This window comes from Alosa pseudoharengus, unplaced genomic scaffold, assembly GCF_046254945.1.
Source record: "Alosa pseudoharengus isolate Yale_2024_CS ecotype anadromous, Long Island Sound unplaced genomic scaffold, YU_APseudo_1.1 YU_APseudo_1.1_scf_12, whole genome shotgun sequence".
NCBI lineage: Eukaryota > Metazoa > Chordata > Actinopteri > Clupeiformes > Clupeidae > Alosa > Alosa pseudoharengus.
This window is the reverse complement of record NW_027468587.1, coordinates 30,510,150-30,528,399: the sequence shown is the minus strand read 5'-3', so window position 1 is coordinate 30,528,399 and position 18,250 is coordinate 30,510,150. Positions and strand designations below refer to the sequence as shown.

The 18,250-nt window shown below is 41.8% G+C and overlaps 2 protein-coding genes across 4 annotated transcripts in view; both read left to right on the top strand.

The window, feature by feature from the left end:
- septin7b (septin 7b) overlaps positions 1 to 7,707 on the top strand; it is a 407,282-nt gene extending 399,575 nt beyond the window's left edge. For 2 of the 3 annotated variants that reach the window (XM_076280806.1, XM_076280808.1), the window contains exons 7-14: positions 584 to 676; positions 1,664 to 1,760; positions 2,531 to 2,582; positions 3,394 to 3,519; positions 4,325 to 4,345; positions 5,176 to 5,311; positions 6,007 to 6,152; positions 6,531 to 7,707. In XM_076280806.1, coding sequence (XP_076136921.1) covers positions 584 to 676; positions 1,664 to 1,760; positions 2,531 to 2,582; positions 3,394 to 3,519; positions 4,325 to 4,345; positions 5,176 to 5,311; positions 6,007 to 6,152; positions 6,531 to 6,570 — 711 coding nt within the window. In that variant the 3' untranslated portion in view covers positions 6,571 to 7,707. The remainder of the gene's footprint in view (positions 1 to 583; positions 677 to 1,663; positions 1,761 to 2,530; positions 2,583 to 3,393; positions 3,520 to 4,324; positions 4,346 to 5,175; positions 5,312 to 6,006; positions 6,153 to 6,530) is intronic. The other variant, XM_076280807.1, reaches the window with a different exon arrangement.
- Positions 7,708 to 11,857: 4,150 nt separating this feature from the next.
- On the top strand, positions 11,858 to 18,138 carry LOC143119346 (uncharacterized). Its single transcript, XM_076280780.1, has 12 exons — positions 11,858 to 12,350; positions 12,575 to 12,714; positions 12,866 to 13,041; positions 13,196 to 13,356; positions 13,547 to 13,687; positions 14,055 to 14,176; positions 14,292 to 14,460; positions 14,863 to 15,008; positions 15,634 to 15,776; positions 16,012 to 16,138; positions 16,642 to 16,775; positions 17,929 to 18,138. The coding sequence occupies exons 1-12, from the start codon at positions 11,878 to 11,880 to the stop codon at positions 18,046 to 18,048; spliced, it is 2,052 nt and encodes a 683-aa protein (XP_076136895.1). The 5' UTR covers positions 11,858 to 11,877; the 3' UTR covers positions 18,049 to 18,138.
- The last annotated feature ends 112 nt before the right edge of the window (positions 18,139 to 18,250 follow it).

The window sequence follows — 18,250 nt, the reverse complement described above, 5'->3', positions numbered from 1 at the left end:
TAGGCAGCCTAGGCTCTGAGATCTGCACACAAAAACAATTGCTACCAACAAGTGTTGCCAATCACTCAAAGGCAAAATAAAGTGTTCCAACCAATAACCGACGAGATGCGCGTTCAGGAGAGTTTCAATTACACATGAGGGAGTGGGAGGGAGTAGCGAGCTAGCTCTCTGTTTTGTTTGAACGTCAACAGAAGTGACGTTACTCCGCCATCGCTGATACGACCTTTAATTTTTACTGTACCACAAATGGGTATAGACAAATTAGTACTTCACAGAAGGTCTAATAATATGCCTGCTCTGCAGATTATCTTCAAAGTAAGATGACACTTAAAATGTCCTCTGATAAATGGAATAGCAGATTTGACGCAGATTATTTTGACCTCATAGTAGCCCGCTTTCCCTGCAGTGTTGTACACAACTGTAGATAGGAATGTAGTGACCTCACACTTTTTGCCATTCTCAGATGACTCGGTTATTCATTCTTTGCAAACAATTTGGCTTCCATTGCATTGTGGATAGTCCTGTTGTAAGCTAACGAACGTTGGTGGACATGTTGCTAAACTCACTGTCCCCTTCCCAACAGATCATGCGAGAAATCCAGGAGCACAAAATCAAGATCTACGAGTTCCCAGAGACAGATGATGAGGAGGAAATGAAGCTGGTGAGAAAGATCAAAGTAAGTATCCACAAGACACTGCAGACATACGATACATGGAGACTCGGCGCTTATTACAAATTCCTGAGCCCAGAGACTCAACTCAATCTGCCCCACTCCTTTTTGCCACCTGAGTGGAGTTTCTTTTCTTCAGAGTTTGATTCTGAAGAAGGTCACCTTCATGATGATGGTGGTGGTAGGTGTTGGGACTGTGGTGGACCCGGCTGTTCTGGGGGGCTTTTGTGCTTTTTAGCCAAAAACCAGAGAGTGTGTGTGTGTGTGTGTGTGTGTGTGTGTGTGTGTGTGTGTGTGTGTGTGTGTGTGTGTGTGTGTGTGTGTGTGTGTGTGTGTGTGTGTGTGTGTGTGTGTGTGTGTGTGTGTGTGTGTGTGTGTGTGTGTGTGTGTGTGTGCGCACTGTAGAATTTTGCAATCGTAGTGCTGGATCTGTTATTCAGGTGCACAAGGACTCATAGTGTGGGTGTTGGCCATTGGGTTTATCCAGAGACGTTCTAATGAGGAGACACAGTTCTCAAAGAATCACCCATAGATATGTATGAGGTTAGTTCGTAACACAAACAGGGCAGTCATCTACACACATTCCGCCCCTTCCAGAAATTGACATGTGAATACATTGTGTCAGTCATGTGGTATGTTGTGAATACATCAGGCCAATTATGTGTTGTGACCCCGCAGCTGGAGCGAGGTTGGCGTGTCGTGATTCGTGAAGCCTTGCGCACACGCAGTTCTGCCTGAAATAGATGCCCGATAAGTGCCCAAAAAGCGCTACAATATGGCCGCCGAGTGGAGGGACTTGCCTAAAAGGACTTTGGTTTAACTTTTTTAGCTATGCATATCCAATTATTATAAATAACTGTTGGAGTTGGAGAAGGATAGAGAAGGCATTTATCTAAGAAAATCACATTCTCACAGTTTGTTTCTGGCCAATGTGACCAATTTTTGTGAACAGGAAAGCTTTTATTGACCTTTGTCCTTTCGCCCTTCTTACAGGACCGTCTGCCCCTGGCTGTGGTGGGAAGCAACACCATTATTGAGGTGAATGGGAAGAGGATCCGGGGGAGGCAGTACCCGTGGGGCGTGGCAGAGGGTAAGACACTGGCGCACGTCTGACACGCCATATATCATCACTCACTTCCTGCTTCTATGACATCAGTTCACCTCCATCCTTAAGAGTCATTTAACACCAAAGAGTCAAGACGACTCCAAACAATTGTGAAACTGCGGTGATGAATGCAATGCATGAATCATTCAAAGATGTTTCAAGTCGTCTCATGCAGTTGTAAAAGATAAAAGGTGTCAAATTACTGTTTCAAGGTTTTAGAATGTTTGTACTTCACGCCTCTTGTGACGTTGTCACTCAACTAGTCAAGAAAGCGTTTTGGTCAGAAGTACAGTGGGGTACTTAGAACCTCTGAAGAACACCTGTGTGTACAACATCAGTCAGAAGGGTACATATTAACAGTCCCAGGGCACACAGATGTAATGTAGATAAATAGATAGTTCCTTCTTACCTTCCGAGGGAAATGTTAGAAATGTCGACTGACTTGGTTAACTTTACCTAAAGGGTTGGAAGAATTGGCCTTTAATTCACATTACAAGGTGTAGCGCACACCTTTGAGCAGGAATGTGTTTTGTGATAATGATTGAATTTGAAAGTTTCTGGACAAAAGCATCTGCTAAATACCCTAGCAATAAATAAAGCTATAGCAATAACTCCTGCGAAGTAAACCTTTTTTTATTTTATTTTTTATTTTGTGCTGTGCATTGTGAAGTTGTGTGCGTCTGTACTAAAGGTGTCCGTAGACACGGGTGTCATGTATGAGACTGTATTTGTTTACTTTTTGTCCTGTCCTGCAGTTGAAAATGGGGAGCACTGTGATTTCACAATCCTCAGGAACATGCTGATCAGGTAAGGGCTTGAGTTAAGTGTGTGTGTGTGTGTGTGTGTGTGTGTGTGTGTGTGTGTGTGTGTGTAAGGGTGGGCAAGTCATTAGCACTGGCAGCCAAACTAAGCTGCTTACATGTCCTTAACTTTTTGTGTCTGTTGCCTGGCAGACTGGCAATATAAATGTGGTCACGTATCACGTTTTGGCATATTGTGGCATTACCTGCATAATACTGCAAACTAAAACTCTCAACACGGCACAGACTGCACTGGCAGCACACAGAGGCTTTCACATCTACACACAGCTAACTGAGTCATTTGTTCTTAGTCTGACCAGACCAGCTAGAGCAGATTGACCAGGTAAAACCTCGAACAAAAAGGTGCCCACAGAAATGATTAATACAAAGCACTGGATTTGGTGCATGATCCCTTTGCTGGGCCTTGTGGACCAAACCACGAGCACACGAAGGGGAGACCTCGGACCTCACTTTCCTGTGTCCCGCTTTCACCCCAAGAAGGATCAAATCGATACGTAATGGACGAATGAAATATGCAGGTCTGATTAGGCAAGAGGATATCACAAAACTACATTACTGTCCAGATTGCCTTTGGTATTGTGTGAGAGGGTGAGAGTGAGGTCTGCCATACCATCAAAGCAGTGGAGGCAGTGTCCTCATACCTTTGCCACAGGGAAAAGTGCCGTAAGGGATTGATGGATGCTGACTGGACACAGCATGATTTCAGTTTAGCCGTAAGTGGACCACCAGGTAATAGCGCCTCACCCGGTCACTACTGCAGAGTGAATTTTGCCTGTTCATCTGTTTCCACTGTACAGAACCCATATGCAGGATCTGAAGGACGTCACAAACAACGTTCACTATGAGAACTACAGAAGCAGGAAGCTGGCAGCGGTCACCTACAACGGTGTAGACAACAACAAGAGCAAAGGGCAGCTCACCAAGTGAGTGTGTTGTGTGTGTTGTGTTTGTTTGTCTGTGTCAAGTAAGTCAGGGCCTATGGTGTTCCTTCACTGCTGTGCCATTAGTTATTTTCAGCGCTTGTGGTAACCTCACCAGCCTCACATAAACTCTGTCACCTTTGGTTTAAGTCCAATGTCCATTTATTCCACCGGCTTCAAACCAAATGCACAATTTCACACATCTGCTTCACTAGCGATGCACAAGCACATACAGATTTAGGATGACCGAATGAGACACACGGGTGTGTTGCTCAACACCCACCTGCCAAATCAAGCTTTGTTCATCACTGCTGTTTATTTTATTAACCCTCAATGATATCTATGCATTCATGATGTTATGTTGTGGGTTTGCAAAGAGGGGGACTATTGAACATAGTCCTTAAAGGAGAACTCACAGATGTCTCCAAATACTGTTGGTGCAAAAAACAAAAACAAATTGGTGCCACCTACCTTGAGTTGCTGCAGCCAACAGCTCGAGTAGCAAGGCAGCTACAGTGCTACACTTTGTGGCTGTAATTAGTTTTTTTGTACCGACAGAACTCGGTGACCTCAAGAAACAGAGATCTGTGTAAAAACTCTGGTGATTTTTTCCCCCCCTTTTAAATTGGCCAATGTTCAAGTAAACTTGGTAACTTCCAGTTTCACAGACATGTTTGTTTGAAAACGGAGACGTTAAATTGTGACCTCTCCGCTCTCTTTGCAATACCTGGTCATGCTCATTCACTCTGCTTCTTTAGCGCATGGTTTTGATTTCAGCATGTTAAGTATGTGTGTTTCTGTTTTTTAGACTTGACACAGTTGACGGCATGTAAGTGGTCATTTAAGTTCCTCCAAACTCTCATGTTGTGTAAGGTTCTCTCTCTTTTTCTCTCTCTCTCTTTCTCTCTCTCTCTCACTCTCTCTCCCCCCCCCCCCTCCCCCAGTCTCTGCTGATTCCCCACACTTCCGGGCTTTTCCTTTCCCCAAAGAGTAGATGGTGTTGCCCTTGTCCTACAGCCCTTAATTGCCCTGACTTTTACCCGATTATAAGAGGGAAACAACATACCAAAGCTGACTTCCATTTAGTACATTTGTACCAGTAGATTTTTCCCCTGGAATATTCAGTAGGTTAAAGTGAAATATGACAAGTATTATTACAAAGATGTTGGTGAATGACAAGACACACACACACACACACACACACACACACACACACACACCCTGGTATCCCCTGGGTCTACCTCCTCCTGCTCCATCTGTGTCCCCTCACTCCTTGTGTCTGTCCACCTGGGAGATGTGTTAAGAGAATGTGTGTGTGTGTGTGTGTGGTGGTAGTGGCAGGGGATGTTAGATGAAAGTCTAAAAATGGCTGTTGGGTCTCAATGGGAGACTAGCCGAATGGATGTGGGGGGCATCAGTGGAGAGAGAGAAGAGTATCTGCGTTTAAAGGTGGTAGGAATCATAGCAAGGGGATGAGTGGCTGATAACATATGAGGACAAGACTGTGGGAGCCCATGTTGCTCTGTGTGACTGACTCGCTTTGTGTCTGCTCTCTCTCTTTCTCTCTCTCTCTCTCTCTTTCTTTCTCTCTCTCTCTCTCTCTCTCTGTGTGTGTGTGTGTGTGTGTGTGTGTGTGCACATGTGTGTTGTCCATCCCAGGAGTCCCCTGGCCCAGATGGAGGAGGAGCGTAGGGAGCACGTGACCAAGATGAAGAAGATGGAGATGGAGATGGAGCAGGTGTTTGAGATGAAGGTCAAGGAGAAGGTGCAGAAGCTCAAGGACTCCGAGGCAGAGGTACATCCCTACCCTCCCAGGTTACCTGAGCGGTACACATCACTGGGGCTCTCATCTGCTAGAGCAAGTTTGCTAGAATCCACTCTCCAAAGTTTTCCATTAGAAAAAAAGTCTTCCTAGTGTCTGGTAAGATGATATTTGCCATAATTCCATGTTGCTTTCAAAGCACCCTCTATGATATTAGCACCCAGAACAAACATAAAGACTTAAACACAAAGTAAGAATTTTCTATTTTCTATATACTGGCTAACCTTTTTCAACATGCTGCATCGAAAACTGAAGAAAAAAAACAAAAATGCCTGCACGGTAAGGCAAACTTACATAGTGCAATACAAGGCGTTCCGGGAGTGCCTCAGCCAAGACGCCATTTTCCCAGTACATCATCAAAATTATTTTGAAGTTGTTAATTTAAAGGGAGCAAAGCACCACATAGTGTTGCTTTAATATCCCACTTTAAACTCGGCTGGGCGTAGTCTAGACTAGATGTGCATCATGTCTGGTAATGACCTGAGTGAGTTGAGCACATGCTGTCTCCTCTTCCCCTGGTCTGCAGCAGAACATTAGGCCAACACTAATATGATCCTATCTATTCAATATATTAAGGGAAATAATCCTGGAAATTTGAGTCTGGAAAAAGTGTGGGGTTTTGAAATGAGAGCTGTGTAGGACCCATGCCTGTGACCTCCTCCTCACAGCTGCAGCGGCGTCACGAGCAGATGAAGAAGAACCTGGAGGCCCAGCACAAGGAGCTGGAGGAGAAGCGGCGCCAGTTCGAGGAGGACCGTGCCAACTGGGAGGCCCAGCAGCGCCTTCTGGAGCAGCAGAAGCTGGACGCCTCCAGGTCAGAACCACTGCCCCTCTCAGTCGCCGGCAGCTCCTTGTCCTGTAGCGCAGTGGTTTCATCCAGTGGTCTGCCACCCAAGATATATATTTTTTTAAAGGGATTTTTATGGAATTGATCAGGACACAACTGCCACTCACCTGACGTTGACCTTGATGATGAGAATAACAAAGATCCAGTTTTTACATTTGATGTTACATTAAAGAAATTCTGGTACCAGTGTGTTTTTATAACTAAAACCTGGCAGATTTAACATTTGGTTTAATAAATGTGTAAACAACTCCGTTGATTAGTTTTTGATGCTGGTGCTAGTGCTTGTGTCATGTCTTCTCTGTTCATTCACAGCATTTCTCTCTGTGTCTCTTATTTTATTTACAGAACTCTGGAGAAAAACAAGAAGAAAGGGAAGATCTTTTAAAACCGTTCAGATGGGAGCTTAAGTTGTACGTGCTAGCAACCCACAGCCTGGGCCAATGGCAGGGTGTTGGCCTCGGGCCAATGCAAATGCACACACACATACAGACCTTTACACAGGCACACACACACACACACGTACACACACACACACACGTACACACACACACTCAGCTTGGCGGAGTCTGTGAGGACTGTGCTGTGTGATGAGCTAAAGAGGGTTGAATAGGGGTCCTCTCTGGCCAGGGGAGTATCTACCTAATCCCACCTCATTAGGCAGGCCAAACCCATATATATATATATTATATATACTGAATTCTGTACTCAGAAAAGAAAGGTTTATTTTTTGCTGTCTTTTGTTTTTTGTCCCCCCCCCCCCCACCACCTTTAACAGCCAACTTCAAATGCAAGACATCTCTAACTGTTGCACAATCATATTTCTCCCCCGTTATTTGTTTACCCGTTATCAAATGAAAAGAGGACAAAACAAAACTTATCCTTTGTGATGTCATTTTTTGTCTTTTTTTTGAGGAAAATGCCATTTAACTTTAACTTTTTTTTTTTCGTGTTGTGAGTATGAATTGCTTAAACCTTGTTCTCTAATGGTGTACCATGACGCATAGCCAAAAGAAAAAGAAAGTGCAACCTGTCATCTGTCACTCTTAAATCTTAAGAGAGAAGCCACAAAGCTGCCTTCTTCTCACAGCTGTTTTTTTTAAAACTCCCAAATGTTTCCAGATTTAAATGCTGTCTCTGTCTAGCCACTAGCCTTGGACCACCATTTATAACATAATTGTTATATTTCATTTAGTTTATTTTTATATAAATATATATACCGAGCCAGCTTAAGTAATATTTTTTTGTATGTTAAGGAAGGCTTCTTGGAGAGGCTTGTGAATTGGATTGACAGGTTCAAATGAATTCATAAGGCAGATTATGCCAATTTAAAGAATAAAACATGAACATTGTCATAAGCATTTGCAAGGCTCGTCTGTAACTTATACACAAGTTACACTCACTGCAAATGCATGTCTGCAGCATATTTTTTTGTTTTGTTTTGGTCATGTACTCCACTTCTGTATTTTTAAGTTTATTTTTCATTTGTATTGTACAGTCACTTAATAAACTTGTGATGATAACAGGTTTTTGGTTTCCAAGATATTTTTCCAGTTGTCATTGTGCTCTAGAGGGCAGTGTTGCAGTTTATAGTGGTATCCATCGATCCAATTCGAACCTGCTTATGGTCTGATTGGTTTGTTGGTGCCAAGGAAATTAAATCACAAACCTGTTATCTTTAAACAATAATTTGATATATCAATGTTGATACAATTCATGGGTAGCTGTGTTTAGTCAAAAAAACAGAGAGGTTTTTAATGTTTTATTTCCAGGCTGTCAAAGCCACAGCTCCGGTCCGACATGTATTGACAACTATGAAGGTTTTATCTCCCAGGTTGATGGTCCTCCAAACCCTGAAGGAGACGACAGCTTGGTAATCATGCCACTAAACTGGCAGGTTGCAGGGCACCGGAGGGTGGTGAGAATACTCTGCAAATAAAAATGGCATGTCGCCTATTTAAGACAGATGTCGTTTTAGACAAAGTCTCAAATATTCATATCAAGTGAAAACTGCACTTGCCGCTTTGCTTTCTTAGATTCCGCTTGCCCATCAATCCGACAAAAGACTGGAATTTCTGCCCTAAAATAAGGCAAACACACAAATCGGAAGTACCTATAAATTGTTTTACTGTTCGCAAGTGCGTTAGAATGTGGATTCACAAAACAACCTACTGCCTCCTCAATTACGTAATATAAGCAGTGTTGGGCAAGTTACTTCAAAAGCGTAATGCATTATTTATTACTTGTTACTGTCATCTCAAAGTAATTTGTTACATTACAATATTACTGTCTTTGAATTGTAAGGCATTACACTACGTTTACATTACTTTCACCAAAATAACAGAAAATATGGATTTGGTGTTCTCAATAGATCTTCATGTGTTCAATGCAGCTCATTACACGGCAGGAGGTGATGTGGTATGGCATAATGACTGAGCTAGGCTTAAGGCTAACAAAAGAACAATATAATGGTTGCAGTTATGGCTCATGGGACAATGTAGGCCCCAAAGGCCAAAGGTCACTCACAACTTAATATAGTAAAATATAGCCATAGTGAAATTGTATGTTGACTTTAAATGGTTCTCATCATTGCTGGTTGCCTTTCCTTCCACTTACAGTGGTGTAGACTTAATGCAAATAGTTTGAGAATAATGGCTACCATCTTTGTCTGTAAAAGCAACATTTTAGTTATTCTCACTGCTTGAAATGAGAAGTATAGCCTAACCATGTTAGATCTGTTGCATGAATGGCAGAGATAACTCAAATTCCCTTTCTACAGTCATCTAAACAAGGGCGTAGGTTTGGTCTGAGCTTTGGTGGGGACACTACCCACTAACCCCCCCCCCCCCCCCCCCCCCCCCAAAAAAAACAAAAAACACTCAACTCTTTCACCAGCCACTATAGATATATAAAATTATTAAAATGTGATACTGTCCAACTACTATCCATGATTAAAATGTGCTACTGTCCAACTTGATCTAACTACACTGTGTAGCCTACATAATCTGATTTTAATAGGCTATATTTAACATTTATTTTCTATTTGGTCTGTTATGAAATCATGCCCATTTAAACACAGCTCAGTTTTAAGAAACTTAAATACATGCATTTTGTGAAAAGAAATCATTAAGGCTACATTGACAAACTCTTAACCGTGAGCTGCCTGTATATTCTCTGATTCTAATATTTACAGATATCTAGGCGATGCACAGCTCAGTTTTAAGAAATGCAGCCGAAAGACCATGTTGAATTTTGCTATAATTTATTTCAAAACCGGATTACTCTGGAACAGCTAACTATACACGGGAATGCATTACACCTTTGTGTTCGGTAAGGTCTGCTGTTTATTCTGATATATGGTTTGTCATGTGTTGCGTAAAGAGTGTGTAGGCCTACGATATTCCACCGAGACGAATGGATGTGGAGATGGGCGCAGAGAATAATTATTAAATCTCTTGAAGTTATTTTTCTCACAAACTGTTTATCACAGCAAACAGTGGCTAGCTAGCACCGTTTAAAAGCTGAGAAAAGGCTCTTTCATGTGACACATGTGTGATGAGTAGCCTACTTCTCGAGGAGTTCAACAGAGAAGAATGGGTGAATTTGGACGCACTTCATGCAGTAAAGCTGAAGCGCTGCATGTTGCAGCTCACTGGTAGTTATTAGGTAAGTTCAAATCAGCGCGATTTACCCTTATAGGCTACTGCACATTACAAGATCTGTACGAGATGATCCGCAGCACTTAAGTGAAAAATGATTTAACTCTTTGTGTAGCGCAGGTGAGCGCTTTTTTCCCCATTTCAACCTGAATATTGGTGGGGACATTTCAGTCGTAATTTGACATTGGTGTGGACACGTCCTTCGGTCCCCACGCAAATCTACGCCCCTGACTGTAATTACATTACTTTTTTAATGCATTACTCAACACTGAATATAAGAGCTTTGCGCACACCTCGCCACCAGAGGAATTAATAACAAAGTTAGCAGGGATACAGCATGCGTTTCTACGAGCCTCTAACAATAGCAAGGGCTGCATGAACTGCGTAAAAACTGTTCACTTACTTTTGCGCGTCACTTGTGTTTTTGCTGTAAAACAAAATCCAAATCACAGGTTAGTATTAATACATCAATTGCTTTTAGTTAAAATTAGACAGTTGAATAGCTGTTACCTGTGGATCTTTTCCCCATTAGACCGAAGAATTGTTGTGCACCGGGTTTCCTTATGATTCGCAGTAATGTCTGCAAAGGCTCAGGATCTAATAAGTGACCCTGAGATGGGTAGTCCTAAAATGTGGTAAAAACATTTTTAAAAGGATGCATATTTTGTGGAGCAATTCAGAGTTCAACGTGGCAAGCAGTCAAATTAAAGATGAGTTAGCCTACAAACCTCAAGTTGGAAATTTTCCGTTGACAAGTTGTCTTCGCTGGAATACAGCTCCTGGCAAAACATATTTGCCAAACTGCAAAGGACTATAATTGACAGCAGAGTTTTCATCTTGCCCTGAGAGCGTGCGCCAATGGACGAGCGATGCCGTTAAAGATGCAGGAACACCAGTATATTCTAGATTTTCAATAATTGAAATATGTCCTATACTTGACTATCCATTGAAACCAGGAATGAGAGTAAAGAAAATGTCTTCTCCACAGACTTTGATGTGCAGCATTGCAAGAACTGTGGTGCACTTTCGTGTGCGTCCCAGGGAGCGCGCGTCATTTATACAGTGCAAACCTACTGTCAAGTGGCATGTGTAATTATAATGTGTTAATTCGCGCCTTTACTCCTCAGAGACGACTATACCAACCCAGTCATGATGTAAATCGCGACCATTTGTTCAAACCCAATTTACACCATGAAAATGAGAGTTGGCATGTATGGTCACCTACATAGTTACCATTGTGTATGTGGCATATATGTCATACATTTGCGTAACCTTGTTATTTCTAGCATTAACTACAAAAGGACAATGTGAATAGAAAGAAAGTGATATAAAATCTACATTTGATATAGGCAGCTTAGTTTTCAACCATAGTGCAGCTGCTGGCTAAGTTTGCCCATCATTCTCGCTCTAAGAAATGTAGGCTAGTTAAAAAGTTGTTTTTAAATACGAGATTATTTGACTTGTTTTGACTTGTTTTGAGGGACAAAAAGGGACCAAAGTTTTCCCTTCTGCAGCATAACTTCTGCACATTGCGCGTCCTGTAGCCTAACTGATTTGAAGTTAATTCAATGAAATGACTTTGAATGAACATTCTAGGCTACATATTCTGATAAACATATCCCATGTGCGCAATGGCAGTCAAAAGCGTATAAAATTGACGCCGGCAATTGAGCTCTACAAGTTCTGTACAGGACGCACAATGGAGAGATCATTGATGCCGATGGATATTCTTCTCTTCATTTTACCCATCTATGTATAGAGAACACACATGTTTTCCAGCCGCAGATGAACACAAATATACAATGATGTGGAGTTGTATGAGAAACAGAATATTCAATTAGCCTACATAGGCTAAATTATTAATATTTCCCCTTGCCAATTAAAATCAGCGCTCTCTGCATGAAGCTCTATGCACACATTTTCTCAAATGGATAGCTTATTTGACCCTTTGAGCCACCGTAGGTTACGCCCACTTAGTTTAATACTACTTTAGAAGAGAAACAAGGAAGTCTGGTGTATAGCGGTACTTTTGCACCATGACAGAAATGTGTCTGATAATCGCGTTTGTATTTTGTTTGTTTAACGCGTGTTTAACAGGCTTTCAAATACATGCATATTCATCGTCTAAACTGAGACTTTCCCATAATCTTGACGAGGAAATGCGGAATTTGGCGCCGTTAATTCAAACCATCCACTTGAAATATCAAAGAAAACATAATGACATTAGAGGGTTTGAACCGGGAGACATTGCAGCTCCATTTCAGATTAAGACATTGGGTGGGGAATTTAAGTATCCCGTGCAAAAGAAATCGTCCGTGGTTATCCACGCCTTCACTAACAAGTCGGCTTTCTTGGAGTGCTTGTGGTCCTCAAACGCCTCACTGACCGACTTGGTCAAGTACCTGCCCGAAAACACTCATGCATTGTTTTTATCTCTGGATGACTCTGCTGCTGAAGACGCGCTTTGGATGAGGGAGCAGGTCTATCACATTGCCTCGGCCTCTCACAGGTAGGCTATCGGAGGCCCGTATAAAACGCGTCCCAGCATCAAATTGACCATTACGCGTGTTGGCAGTTTGATGAAAGTGTCAATGTGTTTCACATGACTAAATCATGTTCTTACTGGACACAAGCGACAGAATTATTCCAATAGGTTAGTCCTAAATGCATATTCATATTCACGTTTCAGAATTAACTGTTTTTTTGTTTTGTTTTGTTTTTTAACTCTCACAGGGGGAAAGATGTCCTCTCCAGATTACATTTTTCACCCGTCCCTGTTTTTGCGTTGGGCAACTGGATCCCGAAGGTCCTGTATTCCTGGGGTTGCAGTGGACACAACTGTGGCTTGGCTCAAGCTGTGTTCACTTCCATAGGTCTGTTGCGTTTAGAGGCTTTTATTTGTGAGGCTCAATCACTTTTGGAGCGAAGCAAGAAGGATTCCATGTCCACTAACCAAATCATGTACGGTATTCTCCCATGTGAGTTCAATTTGATTCATGCAAAACATCTTTGTCTTCCACACAGCATGGAATATACCGGTGATCGCCAAGCGACTGAACGCCAGGTATGATTGGTTGAACGGCCACTGGGACCAGAAACCATACCGACTGAAGGATGGAGGTGATGGTTGTTCACCCGCTTCCTCAGTTGCAGGTGCCGTTGCATGGGTTACTGACAGTGGTTGTTCATTTTTCACGAAGGTATGTCTGTCTAACACCATAGTCAGTAACAATGAATGCTAGTACACTGCAAATGTACAACTCTCACATAGCCTAATGTCAAAGCCAATTGACACAATGATGCCAATAGGAAATATACTGCCAAATGAAGTGACATGTTTTTATCCTGCCCCAGGTGAAGAACATGGCAGCCTCTAAAGCAGTGGGAGTTCTGGTATACGCTTCAACTGGGCATCCAATCAAAGACATGAACTGTATTGGAGAGGAATGCTACACTGCGCTAGGAATACCTGCTGCCATGGTGCACTTGGAGGCATCTGTTGACAACATCCTTCGGTATGTTGTCTTTGTACTGGTGATGTTTTTTAGTGCACTCCCACAAAGCTGGGAGAAGAAATGAAACTCAGCAGCTCGTTGCTACTGTCCACCTATCTTTCTGTAGTTAACTTTGCTCACACTTCCTGTTCTCAGTTCCTGATGTTTGTTCTCTGTGTGTGCATCCTTGTAAATGTCTTATGGTGTCTAGAGCTGGGAAAGAAGTGAACGTGTCTTTCCAAACCACTCCCTCTCCCAATTTCTTCTTTGGAATCGACCAGCAGGGGGTGCTGTGTGAGACGGGCTGGCTCCTCTACCCCACTTTCAGATTCCTCAGCTGGCAGGCCCAGTGGTTAGTGAACTTATTGATCAATTTTCTTTTTGCTCACAACATGCAGCATGTCAATACCATCAGAAAAAATCCAACTACAGTAAAACCCATATGTGCTGCCTTGAGTCGAGTATTATTGCAAACAGAAACAAGTGGAGGTATGAAGTAAGAGATTTGAGGTTGAGAGTCCTGCAGTCTGCTGTCCTGATCTGTGTATTGGTTTGTGACAAGACACAGTCACACACACACACACACACACACACACACACACACACACACACCATTGCAACTTTAGCAAGAAAGAGTGTGTGCTACTTTTATTATGTAGTCCATAACTGTAGAGCACTATTACTGTATACAGAAACAGTCAGATGTGTGGCCCCTGTAGGTTTGAATACCAGGAGGGCTTGAGGGAACACCTAGAGAGGCCAGCTACAGTCGTGCCTGTGTTTGACCACGTCCAGATGCAGGGGGAACATGGGGCTCAAGCCACGGTGGACCTCCCCACAGGTCTGTTTCTGCACACGCCTGCATTGTCCGGCCTTTTGGATGGCACGAGTTTGCTTTTTCCCCAAAGTCCCAGAATGGGCTCGTTTAAACATGCGTTTTCTGTTGCCTTTGGCAGGTGGGCTGGACTACAACGTGCTGGAGCTGGACGCCTCCCTGTCCTGTCCCGGCCGAAGGGATGAAACATGTGCTCACTGGGACCACACCGTGCAGCTGTTTGTGTGCTGTGACCACTTCAGCCCGTACTGCAACATGGAGCTGGGACGCTGGATCACCGCATTCCGCAGGTTACACACACTTGTAGTGCTTCTCTGCTTTTTTTACTTGCCACTATTTTATTTTTGATGGTTCCATTAAGCGTGTCCCATTTTTAACCTGATAAACCTCAATTTAACCTCAATAAAAAAATATGTATATTTAGCATTTATCCTTTTTTACTTTTTATCACTTTTTATTTTCTTACTATTTATTCCTTTTTCTTTTATATATTTTATATGTTTTATATGTCTTATAAGCTTGTTATATGTTTTATAGGTTTTATATGTCTATTTCCTCTTATATCCTTTGCCGTAATGTATCAGTCTAGTAACTTTGACTGTACAGTATTTTAATACATCCCCTGTTGTTTTTTTAAATGTGCTATATAAATAAGCTTGTTTTGACTTGACTGACCTGTTCATATTCAACAGAGGAATTGGTCGTTGGATTACTGATGTGTCTCCGCTCATGCCCTTGTTGAATAATGGGAGATGTACGTTCACCATGAAGACTGTGCCCTGGGCCATGCCCTGGGTCGTGACCCTCAACCTTCGCTTCAGTCAAAGCAATCAGTCAGGTCAGAGGCTCACCCGTGTTAACATGATTAAAATGTATTTATGCGAAACAACAAATGTACACACGAACATACAGCCCAGATTTTTTTGAGGCCATTGGCATCACAATGTAAGCTAACTGAATGCGTTGAAATTCGAATAGCTCACGTAAAATGTCTTTTTTTTTGTTATTTGGTTTGTCCCTGACAGTGGCTCATGTTCCCTTGGTGATGCTGTCGGTAAGAAGGCCATAGGGCTTAGAGAGAGAGAGAAACCGAGAGATAGACAGAGAGAGAGAGAGACAGACAGAGAGAGAGAGAGAGACAGACAGTGTTCCAGGAACTCGACAGGTGTCTTGCTAACAGTGGAGTGAAATGGCGAGAAATGAGTCTCTGGAGGGGCGTCTGGACCTGTTCATCCCTCTGCAACAGCCTTCAAAATATCAGCCAAGTCAAAACAATTACCCTCCCCTCCACATAGACATTTCAAGCAGTGGGGTTGTGACACATACTGTCTTTAACCTGTTGCTTTTATTTCACTCTGGTTGCTGATGAACATATTCCAGATCTTTTTGAACAAGGTTTTCTCTCCCTTTGTGCTGCAGCTTTAAGGGGGGAATTTCTAATAATGTCAGCCATTTTGTTCCAGCTATTTCAATCAAAGAAACCGGCAATGGTGAAAGGCTTCAGCCATTCAAATTGACATCACTGTTTGATGGAGGCACATTTGACAAAGGCTACAATAAGAGATTCCAACCACTGAAGTTTACCATCCCAACCTCAACCAAGAAGGTAATCATCAGATGATTTGTATTTTTTGTACAGATAAAATAGCACAAATAGACAAAATAAATTGGCCGTTTATAAATCATTATTCAGTAAGTTGCTCTACTGTTTAATGTAATAATTTGTGTCAGACAGAACCCATAAGATTTCCTTAATAGGAACCCACAAGATTTATTTTTTTCAAATGTGATGTCAAATGGGTGTCACCTTGACTTTTGAAACCATTTTGTTTCTGTGACAGGTTGAGCTGTATGCCGTCATCACTGGCCATGGTAGCGATGAGTATGGCTGTGGAGAGTTCTGTGTAACCTCGCACCATTTCCTGGTCAATGGCATCTACAATAACACCCGCATTTTCGACTCTGCAGGTAAAAAAAAAAAAGAAATGCTGTGTCCCTGTAGCCGAACTATTTAAACACTTGACAGTGGGGTAATTGTTAAAAATACTACCTAGATGTAAGTACTTATGTACTGATTTCAATGCTTATGACTAGTGGAAATGATTCCGGACCTTTAGCCAATATAAAAAATAAAAAAAAAACTCTGTTACAGCTGCTTCCTACTTTGGTTGAATCCACTCTCAGGACACAAGGTCTGAAAGTTGCTGTGAACAAATAGTCTGACTCCCCGACACACGCTGTAGACAAGTTGATTAAGAGATCCCAGAACAGTTTTCTACGAAATGGAACCTGTGAAATGTATGAAACTGAATACACATAGTCTACTAGTAACACAATGTTGTTTAACAGCAAACACGTGTTAAAGCTTTTCTGCCAGTGTGAAATGATAAGTTAAGAAGTGTTGCCAGGTTTGTATGGAATGGAAATGCTATTTGTGAGATGTAATATTTTGACTCTGATGCCCTGTGCAGGAAGTGCCCTTGGTTGTGCCCTCCGCGTGGCAGAGGGGGCTGTGCCCAATGAGCATGGCACCTGGCTCTACGGGCGCGGGGGCTGGTGCGACGGACTGCAGGTCAACCCATGGAGGGTTGACCTCACTAATCAGGTAATCGTTGAGAGTGTTATTGGTTCTTAATAAAACATTTTGGGTTTAAATTGAATTTTGAATAGCGGAAAAGTAGTATGCCCCAAGAGATGGTAGGTTCTAAGTAGGGTTGTTGTTAGGCATGATACAAGGCTTATTGCTTTTCTAAAACGGTTACTACATATATTTGGCAAGATTTCATGAAATAAAGACACAGACAAAAGAAATGCAATGATTTATTCATAAATAATATAATAACCATTCTTCCACCAAAAATATATTTCTTGTAGTGGAATGGTTGGCAAGCAATGCAGAGACACAGCAACACTAAATTATGTATAATTTCATGGTGCAGTAATGTACAAATGTAATACAGTCAGAGTGAATGGTTGCAGTGTGTTTTACAATGGCTTTGAATGCGCTGTAATCAGGGACTTTTTCAGTCTTAATCAGTTTTAGAAAGCTAATTTAATAACGAGGTATGAGCAAGATCCTAAGCACGAACATTGCTGGACTACACTGCTCCCACGCAACACACAATATTTAGTTCATGCCAGAGACACTTTGCTCATTGAGTGACTTTACACTATACCCGTCATTTAAATTAGGGCCTTTTATATGTAAATGTTATTATTTTATTAACTTCCACTGTCAAATAATTATGTTTCAACTTTTAGATGAAAACATCAATATCGCTCAAACATTAACATCAATATCACTCAAACATTAATATCAATCAAAAATATCAATATTCTTTGAGAGGTTATTTCTATTTCAGCACAAGAGATGGATTCATTTGGAAACTTTAAAGTTTTTAGGAAGTTATTCATAGTTTCAAGAATTTTGTCCGGCTTAAGTCCCACTGAAGAGCCAGTGATTTAGGGCACCATAGTCACCGTTCTTCCTGAAAGACTTCAATGAAGAGTCTTTATGGACACGCGTGACGTATTTTGAATGAGTGGATCCTTGAGTTGATCCTTGGACATCACGCAGCTGGTTATGGCAATGGGCCCAGAAAACAATAAGTTGTGTATTTTCTGTTGGCTCAGTTTTTCTCAATTCAGTTATTCAGACAGAATACATTATAATGTTATCACTGCTGATTGTTGTGCATAGTGATTTAGACAATAATGTCATCTCAACAAATTGAATCCTCTCTGACTCACTGTTACAGCTTGACTGGAGTGGAGCCAACAGTATCCACTACTTCGGTTTATATGAAGGAATGGACCCCAATCCATCCAGCAACCCTGGCTACATTGTTATGTGTTCATATCTTGTGTTCTACAAATGATGCATTGTGTGTTTGTTTGTTTTATTGATCATTTAAATGGTATGTGTGTCCGTTACTAAACCACTGTGATTAAAATCTCTATTTTTCCAACTGTTTAGACTATCTTTTGTTTATCACAAAGCATACTCATATATTCTTCTTTACACATGGAAGAGGTTGCATTATTGTAGGCAGTTTTATAAGAAAAGTAAAATTGCCTTGA